Below are 26,032 nucleotides of genomic sequence, written 5' to 3'. Positions count from 1 at the left end.
GGAAATGGTTAGAGGGGCCGGGTCTCTCTAGGCCTGGGCGGGGCTCCCTGGCTTCGTGATTTTAACCCTTGCTGGTCTCTTATCCGTCCTCAGTCCTTACCGCGGGAGGCTGTTGGTGCTGCCGAGGCTGCTTTTTAACTCCAGAGAGGTTGTTTGTCTTCCTGTGCCGCCGCAGTTTGCCCAACTGCAAGATGGAAAGAGATGAAGGGGGAATTGGGATTCTCCGGGAGCCCGCCCGCAGCTGAGTCAGCACCCCACCCTGAGGTTACACCCATGAGCCTTTGCACCAGTGCAAGCAGAGAAACGAAGAGACAGGGGTGGCTGGCTGCTGTTTGGAGGCCGTGGTGCTGTGGGGCGCCCCATGGAATCACTCCAGATGAGGCAGTGGGCACAGTCCGCTAAAGTAGGCCCTGCCTTAGTGTACACAGACAGCAGAGGGCATATGCCGGTGAGGGTATGACACACTCGGGGGAGGAGGGTGCCGGACACTGTGTATAAGAAGTTAAATCTTAGCCCTGTGTGCCTCTTCCCCCAAGACTGTCCACTTGCTGTCAGACTAGGCACTGTAGCATGGTGGTTCAGAAGTGAAGATTTGAAATCATACCGATCTGGTTTGAGTCTGGGCACAGGTTAAATGGCATAGCCAGCAAGAGGAAACACAGAGCTGCTACCCGAGGCAGTCCTCCCAACTCCCTCCTTGCTCTTAACCTGAAGGGGAAGGGACTTGGCTGGTGGGGAGAGGCACTTAGCTGGCCTTCCAAGTGGCCTAGCAATTGGAGTGGGCTATGGGATTAAGAGGGACACCCCAAAGCCCCTTTACAGGGTTATCACCCCAGAGCCAGTGTCCTTGGAGAAGGGAAGATGTACCCTTTGTCTATACTGCCTCTGCTGGTCTATAAACTCCTAAACGGTCAAATACTGCTGGTCCAAGAACCAGGACTCTGCTCTGGCCATACTGCTCCTTACTGGGCCCTTCCCCCACTCCTACAACCGTTTCCACCTTTCATCTCCTCCCTCAGCCTCGGTTTCCCCATATGTGTAATGAGAGGATTGGACTAGATCAAGGTCTTTTTTTTTTTTTTTTTTTGTCCTTTTTTGTGACCGCGCTCAGCCAATGAGCAAACCGGCCATCCCTATATAGGATCCGAACCCGCGGCGGCGCAAGCGCTGCTGCGCTCCCAGCGCCGCACTCTTCCGAGTGAGCCACCGGGTTGGCCCTAGTTCAAGGTCTTTCAACTGCCCCTCCCAAACTAAGTTTCCTTGGGCCTTCTTCAGAAAACTGCAGGGGACCAGGAGATGGCGCTGTGGGTCCCAGAGCAGCTCCAATTTTATAGGTTTAGAAATTTATATGAAAGTATATATGTTAGGGCTCTATGTAAGGTTATCGTATCATTCAAGCGAAAATTCAAACTTCGTACTTTGCCCCACCCTCCTATTCACTTACTCTGCTTCAAGCACACCAGCCTTCTCCTTACTTTGTAACCTCAAGCTTCACCTCTTCTTTTGTTTTTTTAATTTTATTTTGTCGATATACATTGTGTTTGATTATTGTTGCCCCTTACCTCCCTCCCTCCTCCCTCTCCTCCCTCCCCCCCAACAATATCCTTTCTGTTTGCTTGTCATATCAACTTCAAGTAATTGTGGTTGTTATATCTTCTTCCCACCCCCACCCCCCCGTTTTGTGTGTGTGTGTGTGTGTGTGTGAATTTACATATTAATTTTTAGCTCCCACCAATAAGTGAGAACATGTGGCATTTCTCTTTCTGTGCCTGACTCGTTTCACTTAATATAATTCTCTCAAGGTCCATCCATGTTGTTGCAAATGGCAGTATTTCATTCGTTTTTATAGCTGTGTAGTATTCCATTTTGTAGATGTACCACATTTTCCGTATCCACTCATCTGATGATGGACATTTGGGCTGGTTCCAACTCTTGGCTATTGTAAAGAGTGCTGCGATGAACATTGGGGAACAGGTATACCTTCGACTTGATGATTTCCATTCCTCTGGGTATATTCCCAGCAGTGCCATAGCTGGGTCATATGGTAGATCTATCTGCAATTATTTGAGGAACCTCCATACCATTTTCCATAGAGGCTGCACCATTTTGCAGTCCCACCAACAATGTATGAGAGTTCCTTTTTCTCCGCAACCTCGCCAGCATTTATCGTTCATAGAAGCTTCACCTCTTCTACTAATCTCTGCTTGCAATGATCTCCTGTGATCTGTTCACCCAGGTTTCAGCTCAAATGTAGCCTCTCCAGAACAGCCTTCACTGCCCACTCCCCCCACACACCCCAAAGGTACCCATCCAGTCCCTTTGTAGCCTGTTACCCTGCTTTTGTGATTACCTATTTATCTTCTGTCTCATCTAGTAGAGTCAGTGCCCACAAAGCCAAGGACCTTGTCTGTTCTGTCACCATTGTGTCCTGGCACTCAAAATCGAGCATAAATTGGGTAAACGTTTGTTGAATGAATCAATGAGTAGATGAATGAACAAAGGTGGCTTGAATTTTACCATAAAGCCAATCTGATAAACACCAGGGACATAGCTATAGTGTAACAAAGTTAGGTTTATTAACTTGATGCAGCAAAGGAGACAGCACACCAGGGAAATTGTGGAATGCCTCACCAAAGAAAGAAGAAACAAGATTATCATAGGATTTGACAGAGAGTGGAATTTAAGTGAAATTGAAATGAAGTAGTGTTTATAGGCTGAAAGCAAACCTGGCTGTGTGTAAAGGGGTTAATAGCTGGCTTGGGCTGAGAACTGAACTCATACTCCTATTTTCTTGGACACCACAAAGTGTAGATAAATATAGACCATTGTGTTCAAAAACCTCTTATCTGAAGCTCTGAACCTTGGTTGGAAATCCAGGTTGCTTCTCTGTGTCAAATCTGGCTGTAACCCACTAGACAAGAGTGGGATGTTCTGTTCTCACTGATGTGATTTTGAACATCAAAGTTTCTGACAATCTCTGACTTCAGAGAACAAGATTTCTCAGCACTGTGTCTTTGAGGTTAACTGACAAAGGATTGACAGATTCACGTTTGACAGAAATCCCTTGATGCCTCAGTTATCTGGATGTGAGGGCCATTGAGAGCTCCAGTCTTCTCACCCCAAGTAACCAGAGCTCCCTGGGCCCTACGTCTCTCTGGGCCTCCATTAGAACACGGAGCCAAGTCACCTTCCCTGCTGGGCAGGATCTGGCTTCCCAGCTGGATTGTGTTGAGTTTGAGTCATCCTCCTGTGCCCCATGCCTGACACACAATACCAGTAGGTGCTCAGTCCACGTCATTGAATGTAACTCTTGACAGTTTTTCTAAACAAAAAGAAAATAAAGTGGAAGGAATCATCAAAATGTAGCAGCTGTGTAAGAGAAGGGGGAATGTGGGTGATTTTTTAAAAATCTATTTGCCAAACTGGAACTCTCTAAAATGTGGCTAGTGTTAATGTTCTGAAAAAGGAAAAGAAAAAGGAATTGTTGACTGTCTTTTTTATTTTTTATTTTTTTAAAGATGACTGGTAAGGGGATCTTAACGCTTGACTTGGTGTTGTCAGCACCACACTCACCCAGGGAGCTAACCGGCCATCCCTATATAGGATCTGAACCCGTGGCCTTGGTGTTATCAGCACCACACTCTCCCGAGTGAGCCATGGGCCGGCCCCATGGAATTGTTGATTCTCTTAACATAGAATGAATTATTGACACTTGAATAATTTTAAAATGAGAATGAAATTGTTGGCACCATGTGAGTAAAAGAAAGCATTGCCACGTTGATCTTTTATCTTTTTTAAAAGGGAATTATCACTTGACCACCCTTGAAAAAAAGGGAATTGAAGTATTGACATTGTGCTTTTTCAAGACGTGGATTGTTGGTTTTTCATGATTTAGGAAACAAAAGCAAAAAATTGTTTGCATTGACTTGCTAATCACTCCTCAAAAAATTATGTTATTGAGAATATGGTTTTTAAAATATTTGGAGGCTTCCGGTGAAGATGGCAGAATAGACGGTCCCCAGCATCATTCTCTCCCACATTCAACTAATTTACAATTATTAAAAAGCTACAGTAGCCAAGCTGGGGCCACTAGAGCTCACAGAAAGAGGAGGAGAGACCTACAGAGTTCACGAAGGCATGAGAAGGGGTGATGAGAGAAAGAAAGGACCGTTCCCACCATTTTGAGCCCCAGCCACTTCAAGGCTGGCCCTAGTGAGCACACGGAGCAGGAGCTGGCAAAAGCCACAGCTGTGCTCTTTGGATGAAGTTGCTTGGAGGCAGCAGGGGAGAAGAGGGCTGTAGTGGCTTCCAGGCCAGCAAGACCACTAACAGCATTCCTATGGACCCACATAGGAGCAAGGGGCCACAGACAACTGAAAAAAGGAGCCACTCAGAGGCCAGTGAGTCATCACAAGGGACCTGCACCCAGTCCATCCCATGGGAAATGTTTGGAGTGCAGGTGGTATGGGAGACAGGTCACCAGGGGAACATTGGGGCACAGCAATGACAACTGATCTGTCCCCCAATCAGTGCAGGACCACTCAGTGGAGTCTTCTCAGGAATATAGAACTGCAGGGAGTGCAGTTTGCTGAAAAGACCCAGGCCCAGACCAGAGTTTCTACACAACCCAGGTGTACCAGATCTCACAAGACCAGGAAGTACCTACAAAGTCAACTATTAAAACCTGAGCTGCACAAATAGCCTTCCCCAGGGAATCAGCAGCAAAGCAGCAATTTAACTCAAACACGGAGCTCAAGTACTGGTCTCCACAGGAAGTTCCCCCATTTTCGAAGTAAGCAAAGGACAACAAATTAGTTCCAGTACAGAGTTTAAGTAGTGGGAACAGTGAATAATCCAACACAGAACTGAAAGAAAAAACAAAATACCTACAGACCAGAGACAAAGTTTGATATTAACTAGTAAAGGTCTCACTTCACCAAAGAACACCTATAAAACCTAGAAGGACCAGAAGCCTCCTGGTCCCCCAAGCCAGGGCATGGGGAAGGCCAGAGGCCTCAACCATGCCCCCCAACACACATAACCAGTCTAATGTCAACCACTGAGACACCACAGGAAGCACCCCAGGCTCCCAAGCTGGGGCAGTTGGGGGCTGAGGACTTCAACCACACTCCCCCAACATCTGCAACCAGCCCAGTGACGACCACTGAAGCACTGCTGGAAGCCCCCTGGTCTCCCGAGCCAGGGCAGTAGGGGGCTGAGGGCTTCAGCCACACATCCCTGACGTCTGCATTCAGCCCAGCAACTACCAAGCCACAACTGGAAGTCCCCTGGTCTCCCCTGCAAGAATGAGGAGGATGCCAAAGGCCTCAACCACACCTCCTCTCCTTCTTCCTTCTCCCACCCTATCTCCTTCCCCACTCCACCTCCCACCCAACTGCTCTGCAACAGCAACTTAAAATGTAAAAATGGATGGAGCCGGGACTGATTCCTCCTGCCCACAACCAGGCAAGGAGCACACCAAAAACACCTCTTCCACATGGGTGGCCCACCATAGCCAGCACAATAGGCAGAGCTGCTGCAAATGTGGCTAGACGCTACAACCACTGTTGTAGCATCTGGAGTGCAGCCACTGGAGTGCAATGACACAAGGAGAGTCACCAACAGAGACCAAAGAAAAGAAAGGGATGTCTCTATCCACAAAACCCATTCCAGAGTGACAGAAGTATCTACGTGACAATAATAGTGGGGGACCTGAACTTACCTCTCCGAATACTGGACAGATCACCTAGGCAACAAATCAGCAGAGTAACCATTACTCTCTCAGAAGGAGAGAAGAAACCTAGGGTAAGTAAAGACAGGGGAGGGGGGAGGAGGGGGATGGGGAGAGTTTGGAAAAGGGTCATAAAGCATAAGTATGATTTGTAATGATGTATATACTAATAATACTGATTTGATCAACATGTCAACGTTGAACCACAAAAACATGTATGATCAGTTATGATTTAATACTAATGAAAAAAAGAAACATAGTTTGCAGACTTCTACCTCCAGGAGAATATAAAAAAGTATGTGTAGGAGGAAGAAGTAACAGGTGAATAGTAAGCACAGCCTCCTTGCTACCTGAGGGAAGTGACTCCAGATTCTTAAGGTGAAGTGTGGCCTCCCCACCTCTCCCTGCTGTTTCATCATAAAGTAAGACCCTCATAAGTTCAAGGAGTCTCTCCAGGGTACAAGAAATAAAAAAAATATCTGACTCAATAACGATGATTCACGTATGTGTGGTTCCAGATCTTCCTCCCGTCCTGCCCTGCTCCCTGTAGGGCAGAAGTCTCTGCTCCATTTGACTGTGTTCTTTCCCTGCCCTCACTCTGGCCTTGCCAGACCAGTGCTTGGGCTTCAGTAAGGAAGTTCTTGGAGTAGGGGTAAGGGCTGGAGGAGAGTTTTATGGGGAAGGATTGAGATGCCAGGAGTGGTTTGACAAGAGTTATGGGCAGTTTGTAATGTGTGGGGGCAGCACATGGGAAAACAAAAAAATGAAAATTTTAAGAAGTGTTCTTGATACAATCACTTGGGAGAGCAATTGGGGAACTGGTAAAGTTGAAAAGGAGCTTCCTACTCAGCAATTCCATTTCTTGGAATATACCCTAGAGAAAATCTCACAAATGTGCCCCTCAGATATGTCCAAGGATGTCCATTGACGTGCTGCTTGTAATCACAAAAATTGGCCCTGCTGTAAATGTCCATAAGTAGGGGAAAGGATAAGTAAGTAGTGTTGTGATGCGATGGGACATTCTACAAATCAGCAATGAACTAGAGATGTATAAAGCAGCACAGATACGCCTCAAAAACATAACATTGAATGAGAAAAGCAAGCTGCAGGACAATCCATACAGCATGATGCTGTGCATGTATTTTTAAAACCAAAACAATGCAATATATTATGTATGGATATCCATGTGTGTGATGGAGTGGAAGAATAAATACCAAACTCATTTTATCCGTCAGGATAGGTTAAGTACATGCTGCTGTAACAAACACCACCCAGAATCTAGTGGTTTATAACAACAGATTTTATTTCTTGGTTGTGTCACTTGTCCATCGGGGTCAGCAAGGGCTCTGCTCCACATGTTCTCACTCTGGGATCAGGCTGACCAGCAGCCACCAGACGTTGTGGCAGAGACAATGAGAGCTTGGCAAATCACCCTGTGTCTCCAAGCTTCACCTTGGCAAAAGCAAGCCACATGGCCAAACCTGACTTTAAGGGGGCCAGGCAAGAGCTAGCCTATTATGTGCCTAAAAGGAAAAGCATTGATATTTGTTACACAGCCCTACACCCATCACGATAATGACCTTTGGAAAGAGTACAAAGGGGTCTCCACCTTAACTGCAATCATTATTTTTAAAAATAGGAAGCAAAAATGTAAAATTTGTTAATTCTGAAGGGAGAATACCTACTTGGGTGTTTGGTGTATTATTTTCCATTTTGTATCTTTTAACTTCAAAACTTAAAGTATAATTCTTTTTTTCAATTTATAAAGAAAATAAAATTTATTGCTTACAGTTTCTGAGGCTGGGAAGTCCAAAGTCCATCTGGTGGTGGTGACAGTGACCCAGGGGTCTCACATTGCAAGATGGTGGAAGCAGAGAGAGGAAGAAAGAACTTAAAGTATAATTTTTAAAGTGAAGGTATAAATGGAACATTCATATTAAAAATTAGTTATTGGGCCGAGCCCGTGGCGCACTTGGTAGAGTGCTGCGCTGGCAGCGCGGCGACGCTCCCGCCGCGGGTTCGGATCCTATATAGGACTGACCGGTGCACTCACTGACTGAGTGCCAGTCACAAGAAAAAAAAAAAAATTAGTTATGCATGTGCTTTCTGGGACCATGTTTCCTTTCATGGTGTTCAGGCCAAACATGAGGAAAGGGATTCAGTTGTTTTGTCTGCCCAGGAGTGATCTTTCAGACTTCGGCAGCAGCGTGCTGGGCTCTGGCCTCGTGTGCAGCAGTGCAGGTGTACCTGTGTGTTTGTGTGCAGCAGTGCCGGTGTACCTGTATGTTTGTGTGCAGCAGTGCCGGTGTACCTGTGTGTTTGTGTGCAGCAGTGCCGGTGTACCTGCAGCAAGGCTCTCCCTGGGGTTGTCTGACTCACCTCAGCACCCTCAGCCCTAAACCTGCCCCAAGGCAGGTACCTAGTAAATGCTTAATGAATGATTCTGATATGCTCATTTCTCTTTAAACAAGCCACTTCAGGGCAGGAACCACATCTTCTTCCCCCTCTCAGCTCTCCTCTGAAACAAGGAATGAATGTTTGTTGAATGAATGAATGACCACAGCCCTCCTTCTCTAACCCACCAAGGAAAGCAGAAAACACATGGTCCTTTCCCCTCTACCAAGAGCCTCTCAAGAGTCTGTTTTTCTGCCAGTTCTACCATGTTTTCATTCCTGCATTGAAAAGCCACTGATTTATGTGTGATTTTATACCAGGGTGACCAACTCGTCTCAGCTTTTCTGGGACGTTGCCAGGTTTAGCACTAAAAGTCCTGCGTCCTAGGAACCCCCTCAGTCCCAGGCAAACCAGGATGGTTGGTCTCTCCACAGCAAGTCCTATCTCATTTATTTCTCATCTTCTTATGACAGGGCTGGATCTGGTCTCATCTCTGCATATCAGATCTAAGGTTCTAAGAACAGGCCAAAGGGGAATATGTGAGCCGATGAAGGAAGAAAGATTCGACTTGGCACTTTCTGAGAGATCTTTATTCTTTATAAAGGATGTGATGTCGGGACTGCCAGCTGGACATTGATTCTAGTTTTTTGCTATGGTCTGGAAAAAGAGGGGATGGGGAACAGAATAGTCCAGTTAGTAAAATAGATTCTGGAGCTGGATGCAACTGTGTTCAGTGCCCAGCCCTTCCACTCATGAGCTGTGTGACCCTGGGAGTGTGACTTGACCACTCTGAGCCTCTGTTTCCTCATCTGTATGGTAGTGGTAATAATAGTATTTACCTCATGGGATTTCCTGATTAAGCTATTAACTGAGGTTCTCCTTACAGCACCTGGCACAAGTGGCCTATAAATCATACCTGATACTGTTATCATGGACACCTGTCCCCAGGTGAGGTCTCTTCCCTCACTGGGGTCCGAGGCCCCCATTGCTGCTCTCACCACAATTCATCATTACTGTTCATTTCATCACCTGTCTCCCACCAGCTGGCCCTTTGTCTGGCATATCTTTCTATCCTCCATGAGAAAAAGGACCAGAGGAGGCACTTCATAAACATTTGTTGAAATAAGGAAGTTCAGCAGTAGTTCAAAGCCCCACCCAGAGCCATCAAGGTTCTTCGGGCCCCACTGTAGCAGGAAACATCCCCAAATCCCCTTAAATGTCCCCCAAGGGACGCCCACCACTGACCTTCCAGGATCCCTTCAGGCCCCATTTAGGGTCAGTTCTTTCTCACCTGTCCCCTCAGCACCTTTCTGACCAGCCACCACCCTGGGGCCCTCCGGATGTCCTGTTCTCACCTCCTCAATCCAGTCGATGAAGGCTGAGATCCGAGTGAACACCGTGGGCTTCCTGCGGGTGTTGCAGCCAAGGGAAGAAACAAAGCTGGTCACACCGTGGACCTGCCAGGTGCCGTCCTCTGCAGGGCAGTTGAGGGGTCCTCCAGAGTCACCCTGGAATGAGTTGGAAGGAGTTGGTTCCAAACCTTAGGGATTTGAGACACCCCCCATTACTTGACCTCTCTGAACCTTAGTTTGCCCATTTTTAATGAAGAGTAATAATATCTGTCTTACAAGATTGTGTGAGAATTAAATGAGATGATAAACATTCTTAGCACAACAGCAACAGTAGAGAGGAAGCACTTGACAAACGGTAGTTCCCATTATTAGTACCACTTAATTATTAAGATTATTATTCATATGCACTTATAATACGATGATACTATTCTCAATGTTTAGTTATAACTTCAGAACCACAGAGTTGGTGTGACTTCGGAAGTCACGGTGCCTGTATCCCTTGCTGTGTTGAGGACCAGGGAGGGACAGTGACTTGTAGGTTAAGTCAGTGTGTGAGCTGAGACTAGAATCCAGGGGTCCTGACTCCTAGGCCCGGGCTCCATGTCTGGGTGATGCAGGTTTCCTCCAAGTCCTGCCTGATCTGGAGGCTGAATGGGGCAAGCAGGAAAGATACCTCCTCCACTTTCTAGGCAGATGGCAGAGGTGCCTCAGGGCCCTGCAGGCCCAGCGGCATCTTGGACAGGTGACAGCTGACTCACATTGCAGCCAGAACGGATGTCCCCGCCAGCACACACCATGGTCTTCTTCACGGTGGAGCCCCACCAGAGCCACTTGGAGCAGTGTTCATAGTCCACCACGGGCAGCAGGGCCTGCTGCAAAATGTCTGGGAGTTGCCCGTTGGCTGAGGGGACAGAGAGCATTGAGTGGGGACTCTGGGTGTGCAGAGCTGGGAGCCCCAGAGTGGGGTACATTCAAGGCACACAGTTCTTCTGGCCTGATGGGGATTCTCTTCCCATTGCTTGGTATGGTCCTGAATGTTTTGTGCACCATTATACCTCCAGCACCTGGCATGCAGGGGACACTAAAACATGTTCAGTGGGGGCCAGCCTATGGCTCACTTGGGAGAGCATGGTGCTGACAACACCAAGGCAAGGGTTAAGATCCCCTTACCAGTCATCTTTTAAAAAACAAACAAACAAAAACGTGTTCGATGGAACATTCACGTTTGGGAGGATGGAAGGAGAAGGCTGCAGCTGGAGAGAAATGGGAGAAAAACGCAAGGACCAGCACTGGGGTCACCTTCAACCCCCACTCCCGGGCCCTGTCTTTCTGCCACAGTCCCTTTCGCCAGCTAGAGGGATCAGCACGTACTGGAGAGACGTCCCCAGCCAGTGATGTAGCAGGATGTGTCATGGGTCAGGATGTCACCAGCGGGAGGGAGGGAGGCAGGCTGGACTGCGTATCCCAGATTGGCGCTTCTCGAGAGCTTGATGAGGGCGATGTCATTGCTGTGGACGAGGGAAGAGTCATGAGGAGCCTCGTGCCACAGCCAGACCAGGTCTCACCTCCCAGTCTTTGCTTCAGGCGCTTTCACCTCTGGGACACCCCCAATGCTCCGTTCCCCTCCAAATCCATTCTTAAAGCTGAGCAACTTTCTTTCTTTTTTCTTTTTTTGCTTTTACTTTTTTTCTTTTACTGTTCTATCTTTTTTTGAGCAATATTAAGAAGCCCTCCCAGCCCCTCAGCTCACGCTGACCCTTGGCCTTCCTAATTGTCTGACTTTTACAGCAGTGGTTCTCACACTGCAGCTGCACCAGGTCACCTGGAGAGCTTGTTAAATACAACAGGGCTTGCTGGGTCCCTCCCCAGAGTGTCTCATGCAGGGGGTCTGGGCTGAGGCCCAAGAACTCACGTTTCTTCCAGGTTCCCTGGTGAGGCTGATGCTGTCGGCCCAGGGACCACACTTTGAGAACCACTACTGTGACTTCCTCTGCCTGCTTGTCACCTAGATTTCACCTGGATCTGCTTTTTCTCTCAGCTTACCCCAGGAGCCCTGTGAGGGTGGCTGGGGGTCCCTATTGTGATGGCCCCGCAGTCCTATGCTGCACTTCTGGGGACTCTGCACCCTTCTTTGACCCTCTCACCAAATAAAGCTGAGCCACCCAGGCATTTAATTTTGTGTACACTTGAGGGGCTGAATATTGTCCCCTTGGGCCTGCCCAGTAGTGCAGATGGTTAGAGCTCGGTGTTATAACATCAAAGTCAGGGTTCAGATCCCGGTATGGGCCATCAGCCGCCAAAAAATACACGATTGTCTCGACCTTCACAACCACCCAGGAAGTCCTGCTTAATAGTCACCCTTTGACAAATGGCAAAACTGAAGCCCAGAGAAGGGCAGTGACTTGCCCAGGCCACAGAGAGTTAGTGTCAGAGCCTGACTCAGTCCAGTGCCCCTCCTTCGGCCCACGGTGACAGGAAGCCAGGAGCTTCCTGGATGAGCATCTGAAAGGAGGAGCCCTTGGATGTGCAGGGGGGCACCAGAGGACTGCTGGGTTCTGAGGCCAACCAGACAAGTGGCTTTAGGGGAGTTCCTGCCCCTCCCTGAGCCCTGCTGTCCCCTGTGTAGGAAGAGATGATTGGCTTTGAAAATCCTTCTAGGCTCTGCTGGCTCCAGCCCTGAGAGTGTGGGACATGGGCACACGCTGCTGGACCAAGCCCCACTGTCCCTGGGAGTCTCCTCAGATTTGGCTTCAGATCATGGAGGGATGAGTGGAGAAGGCCCTGGGTCCCAAGCATGAGAGTTTACTCACCCACAGGCCACGCAGTCGGAGTTCCAGTCTGGGTGTACGAAGATGTCATCATTATTAATAGGGATCACCTGCTCAGTGCCCTCCGTCACAGCCAGGTTATAGTCACCCAACACCACCTGGTAGGTCCGGGAGCTCCTGCCGGTGGGGGTGAGGTCAGTCTGGGCTTGACTGGCCAACCTCCCTCCTCTCCCACAGTCACCCACTGCCCTGGGTTGCCTGGGTCTCATGCAGGGACAGGGGCAAGTGAGAGAACTCACGAGATGCAGTGGCCCGCGGTCACAACCCAGTCGGCGTCAATGAGGGTGCCCCCACACGTGTGTTTGTATTCCCCAGACTTCTCATACTGCAGGGAGATCTGGTGGCCGAGGAGGAAAGAGCCTGAGTGGTCTGAGCCCCATAATAAGGGTTGCTGCCATGGCTGTGCAAGCTGTGTACTCTACAACCCTAGAGGACACCATTCACACAGAAATAACGGCACCCTCTGAAATGTGCAGTGCACAACCTGCACAACTGCTCATGGGAGCCCTATCACTTTCCTGCTGGGATCACGTCCTGATTCTCCAGAGCCACCCACCACAGGCACTATGACCTCCCTGGGGACCCCAACACTCTCTGCTCTCTAGGGTACCCAATCCTTTTGTCTCTTGAGAGCCCCCTGATGCCCTCTGCTCCATCAGGCCTCCCATTCTTCTGAACCTCAGATCTTTTGAGGCCACTTGGATCTTCTGAACACAACTTGCTCTGAGTCCTCTGCCTCTTTTCTAATTTCCTACACATCTGACTTTCAATACCTCCCTCTGGACCAAGAATTGACAAACGATGGCCCATGGGCCAAATCTAGCTCGTGGTATGTTTTCCTACATAACGATTTATTGAAATATAGTCACACTCATTCATTTACGTGTTGCCTATGGCTACTTTCATGCTTCAGTGGCAGAGTTAAGTCATTGCTATGGAAACCATATGACCAACAAAGACTGAAGTATTTACTCTCTGGTCCTTTACAGGACAAGCGTCCAGGCCCTATCCAATAGAACTTTCTGTGATGATGGAAATGTTCTATGGCTTTCCTGTCCAATATGGTAGCCACTCGCCACATGTGGCTATTGAGCATTTGAAATGTGGCTAGAACAGAGGAACTGAATTTTTGACATGATTTAATTTAAATTAATTTGCATTTGAAGAGCTACATGTGCTCGTGGCTACTGTATTGGGCAGCACGGTAAGCCTCACCCTCTGTGCTCCCCTCCGCTGGCCCCTATGGAGCCCGTCATCCTCTCATTTCTCTCAGACCACATAGCTCTGTTATAGAATTCGTGGAGTCTAGAAATGAGTCCCCCAAAACCTCCTCCCTAAACACAGTGTTTGAAATTCCACTATTACTGTGCCAGCCCCTTGAGTTATGCATCACCCTCACCCTAGGTCCCACTTTTAAGCTGCAAACAGCCCAGTGAGGTTTACAGACTGAATGGGCAAAACTTCCGTGTGAAGTGCGTTGTCCACGGGTTTCCTGTCCCTTGGAAGCTGGAGCAAGTCATTGAAAAGGAAGTGGTGGGGCCAACACTGGATGCCTCACAGTCAGAGCTTGGGGTCCAGAGACCATAGTGGGGATTAACGCACCTGGTCTTGCTCTTACCTGCCAGGGCCAGCTGTAGGGTTCTGCATCCTCACCATTGACAACTCGGCTGGAGAGGTGGTAGGAACGGTGGCCATAGCCTGAGGCTAGAGGGGAGAGTAGAGGTGTCACTCAGCCATAGGGTCCCCAAAAGAAAAGAGGATGCTAGGGTCCCAGTTCTAGCTGTGCCACAAACTGGCTGTGTGACCCTGTGCAAGCAAGCCCCTTTCCCTCTCTGGACCTCAGTAGCCACAAGTGAACAGTGAGCATTCTGATTACAGCAGGGGTTTCCAGAGTCCCAGGAGTCCGAGAATGGAGATGAAAACGCGGCCTCTTTCAGTGGGAGGATTAAAGAGGTTGATCCACTTAGAACCGTGCCTGGTGCCCAGTGAGCCCTCAGAAAGTGGTAGCTATTGTCCCAAAGAGTGGAGACTTAGAAGTAAGACTGCCTGGGTTCAAAGTGCGGCTCTGCCCTTTGTTCTAGGATGAGCTACTTTACTTCTCTGAGGGTCAGTTTCCGCATTTATAAAATAGACATAATAATAGTATTGACCTCAGGGGGCTGGTATGAGAATTACATGAGATAACATAAGAAAAAACCCTCAGCATTCTGCCTGGCATATAGTAAGCACTCAATAAGTGTTATCTGTTACCATTATTGTCAGTCAAGGGAGGCTGCTTGGAGGAGGTGGCCCTCAGCTGGAATGTGATAGAGCAGAGAGACCAGGAGAAGGCCGGACCACAAGACATGGAGCCAGGTGTGAGGAGTGTGAAAAGAGAGCTGGAGTGTTAAGCAGAGTGGAAAACCCAACTCAAGCCATCTGAATGCAGAGTCCAAACTCTTAACCTTTAGACTTTGTTTACTGCCCCTATCATGGACTCCCCCCACATCCCTTTGGGGGCTCCATTCTCCTGATGCAGCACCAAGCTGAAAGCCCCCACAATCGTGTTCCAGGTACATGCTCAAAGCCCCCTATGAAACCAGGTGTTGGGTGTCACGGGACGTAGGTCTCCCACCCCAGAAGAGCACAGACACAGGCTGGGGTCTTACCAAGTGTCACAAATAGGATGGAACTCAGCAACCAGAACATCATGAGTTTTGAGAAGGTAGGTAAGGGACACAGAGCCTGGGACTCTAATATAGAGCAGAAGACAGGTGGAGGGGGGCCAGATTGGACCCCATTCTCAGAACAGGTGATGGAACACCAAGTCTCCCATGGTCCAAGGCCACGGCCTCCACCCACAGCAGGAGGAGGAGTGACAGCCAACAGAAGGAACCAGGGTTCCCTCCATGGGACTGCACAGGTGGCATGGAATGGCCAGCTGATAACAGGGGAGCAGGAAGGAAAGTTCACATCAGAACAAGCTGGTCTCTTTCAGGAAAGAACAAGGGCACTGGAATGGGTCAGACTTGGGTTCAGATCCCAGCTCTGCCCCTCCAAGCTCTGCAACCTTGTGCGCATGGCCTAACCTATCCCAGTCTCAGGTCTCTTGTCTATAACATGGGATTAATATGAGTACCCACCTCGATTAAGAAAAAAAAAATGTTGTGCGCTTTCTGTCTGTATGCAATACTCACTGTTCTAGGGGATGCAGCCTTGAACAATACATGGTTCCAGCGCTCCTGGAGCTTGAGTCTAGTGGGGGAGACAATCACAAATCAACCCCCAAAAAGGCTATTATTTCTGATTGTGGTTGTGTTAGGTGCTGTGAAGAAAATGAAACATAAGTGATTGGGGTGGGAAGGGGGGTAACTCATTTAGATGGGGGGACAGGGTAGGTTACATTAGGGCTGAGGGGATCATATTTGATTGGGTCCTGAAGGATAAGTAAGAGCCAACCATGGAAGGCCCTGAAGGAAAAGCAGGTGCAAAGCTCTGGAGGCTGGAATGGGCTTTGCTTGTTCAAGAAAAGGGAGGCCGTTGTGGCTGCTGCTAAGTAGTCAAAGTGGAGAGAGGTGGGAGGTGAGGTCAGAGAAGAGGAGACTCCCAAGCTGAATTCACATGCGATCCAGCAGTCCACTGCTGGATGTACACCCATGAGAAAGCCTTGCACATGCACCCCAGAGGACATGGACAAGAATGTTCACGGCAGCCCTGTCCTCAGTCCTCAACAGCAAAGACCTAGAAACCACTCAAATGTCCATCAAAGCAGATGGATGAATAGGTGTGGTATATTCACACAATAGACTGTAAATCAGCAGTCAAAAAGAATGAATCACAGTGACATGACACAATGTAGATAATTTGTAGGAATACAAATCAAAATACAAATACAAAAAGAAAAAAAAAGTAGGTCCCAGAAGATTAAATACAGTTAATACACTTTCTAAAGAATTAAAACTAACTAAAATTTTTAAATATACTTTCTTTTTTTTTTTTTGTCGTTTTTCGTGACCGGCACTCAGCCAGTGAGTGCACCGGTCAGTCTTATATAGGATCCGAACCCGCGGCGGGAGCGTCGCCGCGCTCCCAGCGCAGCACTCTACCAAGTGCGCCACGGGCTCGGCCCTATACTTTCTTTTTTTAAAAAAAGAAAAAAGATGACTGGTAAAGGGATCTTAACCCTTGACTTGGTGTTGTCAGCACCACGCTCTCCCAAGTGAGCTAACCGGCCATTCCTATATAGGGATCTGAACCCGTGGCCTTGGTGTTATCAGTACCACACTCTCCCAAGTTAGCCACGGGACAGCCCTTAAATATACTCTCTAAGGAATATGAATAGGTGGATAAAAGTATATACAAACAAGAAGTAAAGGCATGTTAAACGTAGGATTCTGGGTGATGGCTGGCACAAGTCTGGGGAGCCAGATGGGGATAGATTAGACGTTGCTAGAGGTTCTAGCTTTGTCTTGGCAGTTTTCGTTTTGGCTTTGTTGAAGGCTGATTTATGTACAATAAAATTCACAGGTTTTATAATAGGTGACTTTTCAGTTAAAATGTATTCCCTGTTTAAACTGCTTCCTTCTTTCAGTAAATTGTCATAATTAACCTCTCACTCTGTTGTTTCCTACCTGCCTTTTAAGACAAAGCCTCCAATGCAGAAACCATGAGTGTTCGCCTAAGGTGTTTTGCAGGATGGTTGGAGTTAGCTTGGCCCAGCACAAACTGGTCTAAACTGCTTGAGCCCACAGACCTCTCTACAGAGCCTGAACAATGTCCAATGGGTGACCTTTTGATGACAGAGGGCTGAAAACGCCACCTACAGATTGCGCTAATCCTACCATTTTTAAACATGCAGCCCACGGAGAGGCGTGCAGACAGCATACACTGTGGAGATTACTGAAGAACTTCTTCAAACCCTTTATCTAATCACTACCCCCCATACCTCGCACCACCTCCAACCACTTCCCCATAAATGTCCCTTTCTTCCCATTGTTGGGAAGGAAGATCTGAGATTTATTTCTCCCATCTTCTCACTTGGCCCCCTTGCAAATAAACCTTTTTCTCTGCTGCAAAGACTGGTGTCAGTATTTGGTTTACTGTGCATTGGGCGGTGGGACCTGTTTGGTCACAGTTTCACTGTAAAATTTAATGAGTTTTGACAAACATATACAGTCCTATAACCACCACCACAATCGTGATACAGAACATTTTCATTACCCCCCAAATTTCTCTTCTGCCCGGTCACATTCTGTCCCATCCTCACACCTGGCCCCTGGAAACCAGTGATCCGCTTTTTCTTACTATAGTATTACCTTTTCTATAATCTTTATGTAGAATTTTCTAGAACTTTTAATGCAATAGTACAGTAGGTACCTTTTGTTTCTGGGCATCTTGTGCTTAGCATAATGCTTTTCAGATTCATCCCTGTCATTATACTGGAAGATGCTGACTCAGTTCCTTAAAATAACTGTTACATATCTAAAGTGGCCCATGAGTGGACTAAGATCCCTTTTCAGGTTTCCATGATGAGAGTATGTCATGGACTGAGGATTATGATGAATCCAGTCCTGCTACCTGAAATCCAAATTTAGAGAGAGAGAGAGAGCACGAGTGTGAATGAAAGAAAGCAAGAAATGAGACAGACATAGGTGAGGGCCAGACCCTGTAGGTCCTCTTTGTGGGTCAGAATGATTAGGTACTGGATCTTTCTTCTAAGCATAAGGAAAAAGCCAGGGGTTTGAGGGGGAGGTGATTAAGTAGGGGAAAGACCTGGGTGCTGGAGGAGGACTGTAAGGGTGAGAGTGAGGGGACCAGCTGGAGCAGCGTTAGACACCTGGGTAAAGCATGGGTAGAGGGGCTTGGCCTGAGATTGTGGAGACAGAAATGGAGAGATACAGGCGGGATCAGGGTGTATTTTTAAGATAGAACAACACCTGGGATCATCTCTGTGAAGTGTTAAGTACAGTAAACTGTACAGCAAATAAGTAAATCTGGCACTAAATCAATGAACTTAATTCACTTTAATTTGTAAAAAGAACTTAGCACACCCTTGTTGACTGTTGTAAACACCCTCCCAGCCCAGGGCCCTGCATCTTGTAGGTGTGTGATAAATTTCCTCAGACATCCTCAGTAATCTTAGTCGCTTGTCAACATCCAAATGCTCTAGGAAGCTCCTTCTTACCAGAGCATTTTGGACTCAGCGTAGAGCCTTCTTTTGGGGCACCCACATTTTGGAAGCCTTGGAGGAGGACAATGCTTGACTGCATTAAACAGACCCCAATGGTAGAAAGTCAGGCATGCAGCTGGGACGTAGCCCCTCTTATCACCCCCGCAGTGATGTCTGCCACTCCAGTCACCTGGACCCATGGGAAGTGTGTGAACACAACAGATGCAGCTGTGATCGTCCTTCAAACTGTGGTAAAAATAGCCATGCCCTCCATGACCCCCTGTCCCTCTGGGCCTGGTCATGTTTATTTGGTCAGCTTTGAAGCTCAGAGCCTTTCCCCAGACCCCGAGCTGAGGAAGAACGAGGGAGGGGCCAGGAGGTGGCTAGGGAGACAGAAGGGCAGGGCAGATACTCCCAGACTGCCCTGCAGAATGTCTAAATGAGACAGGCCTGAAGATGATCTGATCCGACCTCTTCTACCTGACAGACGGGGAAATGATGACCCAGAGAAAGCCTGGAGTAGCTCAAGGCCTCCTGGTTTGTTAGTACTTGGCCTTGTAGAGGGTAACCCAAGGGTGCAGGAAGGGCCCACTCTCCCTCCCCGACCTTCAAACAAGAAGACTCCCCAACGTTTATCTGTGTGATCTGGAGCAAGTCCCAGCCTCTCTGTTGGCTCCGCAGACAGACATGTGGCCACGCTGTCCCTCTGCTTGGTTCTGAAGTTAGATGAACCTTCTGAGGCCAGCTGTCCCATCGCAATCCCAGACAGGTCGGGTCTCATCTTCAAGGCCTTGTGGACAGTAGCCTGACTAGCCTTCCTGTGGGTTTCTGGCCTAGCAGCAGCTTGAGCAAAATTCCTAAAGATGAACCTTCTCCAGTCTCTGGCCATACCAGCCTGAACATACCCAATCTCATCTGCTCTGGGAAGATGAACCTTCTCCCAATCCCCTGGAAAGAGAGTTGGGCAAGGAAGGTTGAAGGGTTACATCTACATTAGGCCTTGGACTGAAGCCAAATGAGCCATGTCCTGATTGGGAGCTGGAGGTCCAGGTGAGAGTGTACGGGGAATTATGAGGTAGGTGTGGAGAAGAGTGGTAGGGTGGGGAGCTGGGAGTCTTTCTTAGTAGGGGGGATGTTTTCATTATTTATGGTCAATGAGAAGCTCATGAGGGTCAAAACTTTAACTTATTCATCTTCAAATTTCGAGTGTCCAGAAGGGAGCCTGTCACATAGTAGGTGTTCAATACTGTTTATAAAAGGAGACAATGAATGAATGAAAGAAGATAAAGGATGCTTCAAATGCCTTCTTCCTACACTGAAAGTACCACTGACCCTGACATATGGAGGCCACACCGTCTGTGTGACCCAGAAAAGTTCAGCAACGGCATCGGGTGGTCCAGCTGAAGAGCAGCATTGTAGAGGATACTAGTAGATGTCTCTGATAAATGGTCCAACTAGATCGGAGCCCCACAGGGCAAGGATTTTTGTCTGCTTTGTTTGCTGCTGTGGCCTCAGTTCCCAGAACAGAACCCTGCAGGCACTCTACAAAGAATCAAAAGTCAGATGGGACTGGGAAGTAGAAGGTCAAACAAAGTTCAAATGGTTCTTTACTGCAGGACTTCTCAGAGCCTTTAAAATGCCAATGTTCACTGTGAATCATACACAGTGGTCTTTATTTTTTTTAATTTGTTTTTTTAATAAAGATGACCGGTAAGGGGATCTTAACCCTTGACTTGGTGTTGTCAGCACCACGCTCAGCCAGTGAGCGAACCGGCCATCCGTATATGGGATCCGAACCCGGGGCCTTGGTGTTATCAGCACCACACTCTCCCAAGTGAGCCACGGGCCAGCCCTCACAGTGGTCTTAAGTCCAGGGCTCTCTGGGGCTTCATTGCCCTGTAGTTCCCCAACTACCAGCCACATCCCTCTAAGATGGGACAGGCCAACTTCAGGGATGGGGAAGGACGCCCAGGATCAGGCAGCTGCCCCATCTGTGGCACAAGGAAACCACTGAGGGGACCCAGGACTGGGACAGTGTACTGGTGGTCCTCGTCTCAAGGAAGACACCGCCTCATCTGGGACCTGAGAGGACTGTTGTGCTGTGGCACTGGGGAGTCCGGGGGGCAGGCTCAGCCTTCTTCCCACACTGGTGCCATGACTTTCTGGGACTCAGTAGGGTGGGGAGGGGATGGTGGTGGAGGGATGGAGATGTGAGGTCCCCTCCTTCCCCTGCTCTTATTCTACTGTCCTCCTGGTAAGCACACATTCAACAAATATTTGTCAGATGCCTGCTAGATCCAGGCACTGTCCTAGTCACTAGAGATCCCTCTGCAAAGAAGACAGACCAAGGCCTCGCCCTCACATAGCTCATGGCTACCGGGACAGTACAGCAGCAGGAAGGCCGTGTGTTCCGCCTGCTCTCCACGCAGCTCCACCCTGTTCTGTGCCCGTTGGCTGACCTCATGGATAGCATCAGTGGGCTCCCATGTCCCCTGGGTTTGGTTCAGTCAATAGAAGATGCTGGCAGGAGACTGGAGGACAGGAAGAGAGATCAGCTGGAATATCTATTCCTCAGCTCCCTCCTTGGTTTGCAATGGCTGCATTCTCCCACCAAAAGGATTTCTTCCTACCCAGTGGCCTTCTCCTTTCCCACAGCTGCTGTCTCTGGGCCCCACTAACTGCTTCCGCCTTTTGCCCCAATGCCTTGAGGTGATATCACACCCCCCCATCCCGTTCTAGCCTCAGGACTCTTCACCATGATCTCTTGTCAGTTTCTCCAACCCTGTACCCAGTTTTATTAAACGTTCCACAATTATTCCTTGGGGTTGACATCTCTTCCCTTCCAGGGCTATGGCTGATGATGCAGGTTTGGTTGAATGTAACAGAGACCCCAGAAAACAGTGCATAAATAAGAGAGAAGTTTATTTCCCTCTATCTTAGAGCCCAAGCTGGCATGGTGGCTCTGTTCTGTGATGCCATCTGTTCTTTTCATCTTGTGACCCATCCTTCCCAAGGTGTGCCCTCATCTGCAAGGCATGTGTGATGGTCAAGGTATGTCCCCTCAGAATTCCTATGTTGAAATCCTAACCCCTAGCACCTCAGAATGTGACCTGATTTGGAAGAAAGGTCCTTGGCAATTAGGCAAGTAATTAGTTGAAATGAGATCATTAGGATGAGCCCTCATTTGTTACAACTGGTGTTCTTATAAAAAGGGGAAATTGGAACACAGAGGGACAAGCATAAAGGGAAGGTGGCCATCTACAAGCCAAGGAGAGAGACCTGGAACCAATCGTTCCCTCATAGCCATTGGAAGGGAATAACCTGTGGACACCTTGATTTCAAACTTCTGGCCTCTAGAACCATGAGAGAATAAATATCTGTTGTTTACGTGACCCGATCATGGTACTTTGTTACGGCAGCTCTAGCAAACAAATGCAGCATGCAATGGCTCCTCCACCCTGGCGTCCTCCTCAGGCTGGAAGTAAGAGGCTACCTGAGTCAGTCAGGATCCAATGAGAAAGGAGAAATCTCAAGCATTTGAAACAGAGCAAATTAATCCAGGGAATTGGTTACCCAGGTGAGGAAAGTGCTGAGAAGCCAAGAGGGAAGGTGAGGGAAGCCAGAGATTAGCCATCGCTACCTCCCAGGATGGCTGGACAGAGGGCAGAAATGCTGGTAGCCGGAGCCCAGGAGCTGGGGTCACTTAGCAGAAGCTGGGCCACCCTGGGCCTGTCCAGTGGGAGCCATGGAGGAGTGTTGGGGGAGAAATACTCTAGTTTCTCTCTTCTTCCCGCCCACCAATCTCCCACTGCAAGCCTGCTGTCACTGGTGCTTGGGAAATCCAGCCTGGTCCTGCCCAACCATGATACAGCAAGGAATGAATCTGAGGGCTGGAGCTTCTGTGGAAGGTGAGGGGAGAGATGGGGCTGGAGACCGTCCAAGCCCCCAAGGATAGGAGCCCCAGGGCAATAAGGGGCCTTTGAAGGGTTTTCAACAAGAGAACCACATGATTCAACTTATGGTTTTGAAGCCTATTTCTAGCTGCTGAGTGGAAAATAGTCTGAAGCACAGCAATAACATCAGGGACACTAGTTGAATTATACACAGCTTGTCCAGGTCACCAGAGTGGGGGTCTCGGAGGAGAAGTTGTGCTGAGCACGAGGGAGATGTTGAAGAAAGACAAAATTTGGAAGTGACAGAGAAACCAGGCAGGATGTGCCCAAACGTGCCTACCCAATTCTGTGGCCTAGATGCACAGCCGTCCATAGGGCCTTGCACATGCAGGTGTCTATGCACATGACGTGCACACAGCCACACACACTCACACTCACAGCTATATCTTCCATGGCTAGGCCGCACCTGGCTGTCGACTTGCCCTTCACCTGCAATGCACCCCTGTAGAGTGCTATGTTGCTATACTTTTAGAAAGATGCAGCTGGCCAGTTAGCTCAGTTGATTAGAGCGTGGTGTTATAACACCAAGGTCAAGGGTTCGGATCCCCATACTGACCAGCTGCCAAAATAAACAACAAAAAAGCTTTCAGCCACAAGTAACAGATGGTTCCGTTAAAAGATCCTTAAATGGTAAGGGTTTTCTCGCCTAAGCAGAAAGTGAGCATTCAGGGGTGGGACAATCACCAGCTGGTTAATTTAGCAGCACAGTGACGACACTGTGCAGTCAGGCTCAGGCCATCTTCGTGCTCTGCCAACTCCAGAGCGTTGGCCTCTCCCCTTGTGTTGCATCTTCCAATGTCCCAGGAACAGACTCTGAGACAGGACTTGAGTGCAAGTAGTTTATTTGGAAGGTGACCCAGAGAAGTATAAGTAGGAGTGGGGAAGTGAGACAGGGAAGGACGGAAACGAAGACAGGGCACATTAATGCATAACTGGAGCCCCGTCCCACTGGAATCCGACCGGGAGCCAATGCCTCAGAGTCGCCCCACCTAAGTGTGAGAAGGCTGCACGCCCATCCTCCCACACGTACACCCAGAGAACACCTAGTGTGCGCAGGTAAGATTTACCCACACGCACCTCTCCATCATGCCCAGGGCATGGTGTACAAGCGCAACGTCAGAATTTGTACCCTGGGGCCGGCCCGTGGCTCACTCGGGAGTGCGGTGCTGATAACACCAAGGCCCCGGGTTCGGATCCCATATACGGATGGCTGGTTTGCTCACTGGCTGAGCGTGGTGCTGACAACACCAAGTCGAGGGTTAAGATCCCCTTACCGGTCATCTTTAAAAAAAAAAAAAAAAAAAAAAAAAAAGAATTTGTACCCTGGGGCCGGCCCGTGGCTCACTCGGGAGTGCGGTGCTGATAACACCAAGGCCCCGGGTTCGGATCCCATATACGGATGGCTGGTTTGCTCACTGGCTGAGCGTGGTGCTGACAACACCAAGTCAAGGGTTAAGATCCCCTTACCGGTCATCTTTTAAAAAAAAAAAAAAAAAAAAAAGAATTTGTACCCTGGCACCCCCATGTACACACCCCTCACATACACACCACCACAGAACACACATACATGATGTGCACACACATTATAGAGCACACATCCCTCCCCAACACAACACTCACACCTCTCTCTCACTGCTTCTTACTATGGCCTTTGGCTTGGGCCTGGCAGAGGCAAGGGTATTGAACACTTCTAACAAGAACCCCACCCTCAGAAGCCCCTAAAATGGATTTGCTGGCAGATGTTGCAGTGCAGGAGGAGTGAAGGGGGCAGCCAGAGCAGCCCCTTCCCAGAGCCATGCTGACTCTCTCCAGCCCAGGATGTAGTGTTACAAACTGCCAGCAGGGGGTGCCCGGGAGCCAGGACTGTCTCAGGTTTTTTCTAGTACATTACAGGTGGTGTAAGGGTGTGTTCTCCTCTGGGCGTGTTTGAGAGAGAAGACACGTCGCAGGGGTTGCTCACCGGGGCTGAACTGAGTGTGGTGGATGCACTCACCACCAATTCTAGGGACAGCATCACTCAGGCTTCAATGCCCTGGAGCAGATTTGGTGCTCAATTCATGCTAAATGAATGGATGCTTGACTGAATGAATGAATAAATAGATGAATGAACAGATGAGAGAATGACTGGGGGATAAGGAGAAAGGACATAATCCAAGAGAAAGAAGGTAAAAAGAGAAGAATTAGGAAAGTCCTATGGCTGGGAGGAGTCTAGGGACCAGCAAGGGAAGTTGTGGACAGGGCTAAATCTGTCAGCCTCTGTGCCTTGACCTCAAGGGCTCCTCCTGGATGCCTCCCACTGCTTCCCACTGCGATGCTCCCCATCTTTCTAGGCTGGTTGGGAATGACACCTCCTACAGGAAACCCTCCCTGAGTCCCCACTTGTAATCAGTCCTTCCTGCATTTATGCTACCACAGCTCTGGCGGCTCAACCGGGGACCCTCCGCTGCGGTTAAAATATGGGCAGTGGAGTCAGACAGGTCCAGGTTTGGTCTGAATTCCTGCTCAGCCACTATCCTGTGGCCTTGGCCAATAGAAGGGGTTTTCAAAAAGTTCATGGGAAGTTTGTGTTATCTTTTAAGTTATATTTTTCCATGAGCTTTTTGTAGTCCCCTCATATACATAACCTCTCTGTGCCTCAGACTCTTCACAGGTAACTCTAGCAGGTACTAGGTAACTGTAGTAGCTCCCTCACAGGGTTTTTGTGAGAATTTGAGCTGGTAAAGCACTTAGCACAGGCTTGGCTCATAGGAAGCACTGAACAGAGGGTGACAAGATTGCTCTTAGGTTCCAGACAGTCCCAACCTCAGATGGTCTGCCCCATCGTCAAGTCATTTGCCCCCTGAATGGGGTTCAGAAGATGTTGTTATCAAAGTGAAGAGTGAACATCACTGGTCAATAAATGCGTGGTCCCTGATAACACTCACCTTTGCTTAATTTTTTTTTTTTTTTTGGATATGTACAAGAATATTTATTTCAAGGGCTGGCCTGTGGCTCACTTGGGAGAGTGTGGTGCTGATAACACCAAGGCCGCGGGTTCGGATCCCTATATAGGGATGGCCGGTTCGCTCACTTGGGAGAGCGTGGTGCTGACAACACCAAGTCAAGGGTTAAGATGCCCTTACCGGTCATCTTTTTGAAAAAAAAAAAAAGAATATTTATTTCAGTGTTGCTTGAAATAAAGAAACAATTGGAAACAAATGTATATTGATAGGGGAACGGATAATCTGTGATATATTGGTAGAATGCAATACAAAACCGTGAAAATAACTGAACTAGAGGTACAAGGATTGATATGGATAGATCTCAAAAGCATTTCACTGAGTAAAAAGCAAATTACAGAATAATGCATTTGGTATAATGCCATAATACACATAACATTTGAATATGTGGGGGCCAAGACTGTGCTGGGAATAGGCACGTGCAGGAATGGGATAAAGACGTACAGCAGGGAGGATCGAGCCACCCTCCAGGAAGGGAGGCGTTGGACTTGGCGAGGGCTTCAGGCAGCTTCGGCTGTATCTGGAAGCTTATCTTGTTTTGGGGTTCTTTGAATGTGGTAAGGGAAGGGAATTAATGAGACCTTCTCTGTTTTAATCCCCACAGCAACCCTAAGCTAGAAATAGGAT

General features: G+C 48.5%; 1 protein-coding gene across 1 annotated transcript; it reads right to left on the bottom strand.

The window, feature by feature from the left end:
* Positions 1-8,730: 8,730 nt before the first annotated feature.
* On the bottom strand, positions 8,731-14,996 carry LOC134384573 (chymotrypsin-like elastase family member 3B). The gene is made up of 8 exons (XM_063106172.1): positions 14,954-14,996; positions 13,924-14,009; positions 12,545-12,642; positions 12,288-12,422; positions 10,849-10,985; positions 10,236-10,378; positions 9,481-9,633; positions 8,731-8,782 (listed from the first exon to the last, which is right to left on the bottom strand). Exons 1-8 carry the CDS (start codon positions 14,994-14,996, stop codon positions 8,765-8,767), a joined length of 813 nt encoding a protein of 270 aa, XP_062962242.1. The 3' UTR covers positions 8,731-8,764.
* Between the last annotated feature and the right edge of the window lie 11,036 nt (positions 14,997-26,032).

Source organism: Cynocephalus volans, chromosome 8 (genome assembly GCF_027409185.1).
Source record: "Cynocephalus volans isolate mCynVol1 chromosome 8, mCynVol1.pri, whole genome shotgun sequence".
Lineage (NCBI taxonomy): Eukaryota > Metazoa > Chordata > Mammalia > Dermoptera > Cynocephalidae > Cynocephalus > Cynocephalus volans.
The sequence above is the reverse complement of the archived record's forward strand: the minus strand, read 5'-3'. Positions and strand labels throughout refer to the sequence as shown.

Coding starts and splice junctions, on each gene's coding strand:
- LOC134384573 (XM_063106172.1), bottom strand. CDS start 14,996: ATGATGTTCTGGTTGCTGAGTTCCATCCTATTTGTGACACTTG. Junction 12,643..13,923: donor CCTACAGCTGGCCCTGGCAG/GTAAGAGCAAGA, acceptor CTCGGCCACCAG/ATCTCCCTGCAGTATGAGAA. Junction 10,379..10,848: donor TGGCTGGGGACGTCTCTCCA/GTACGTGCTGAT, acceptor CTGTCCCCTCAG/CCAACGGGCAACTCCCAGAC.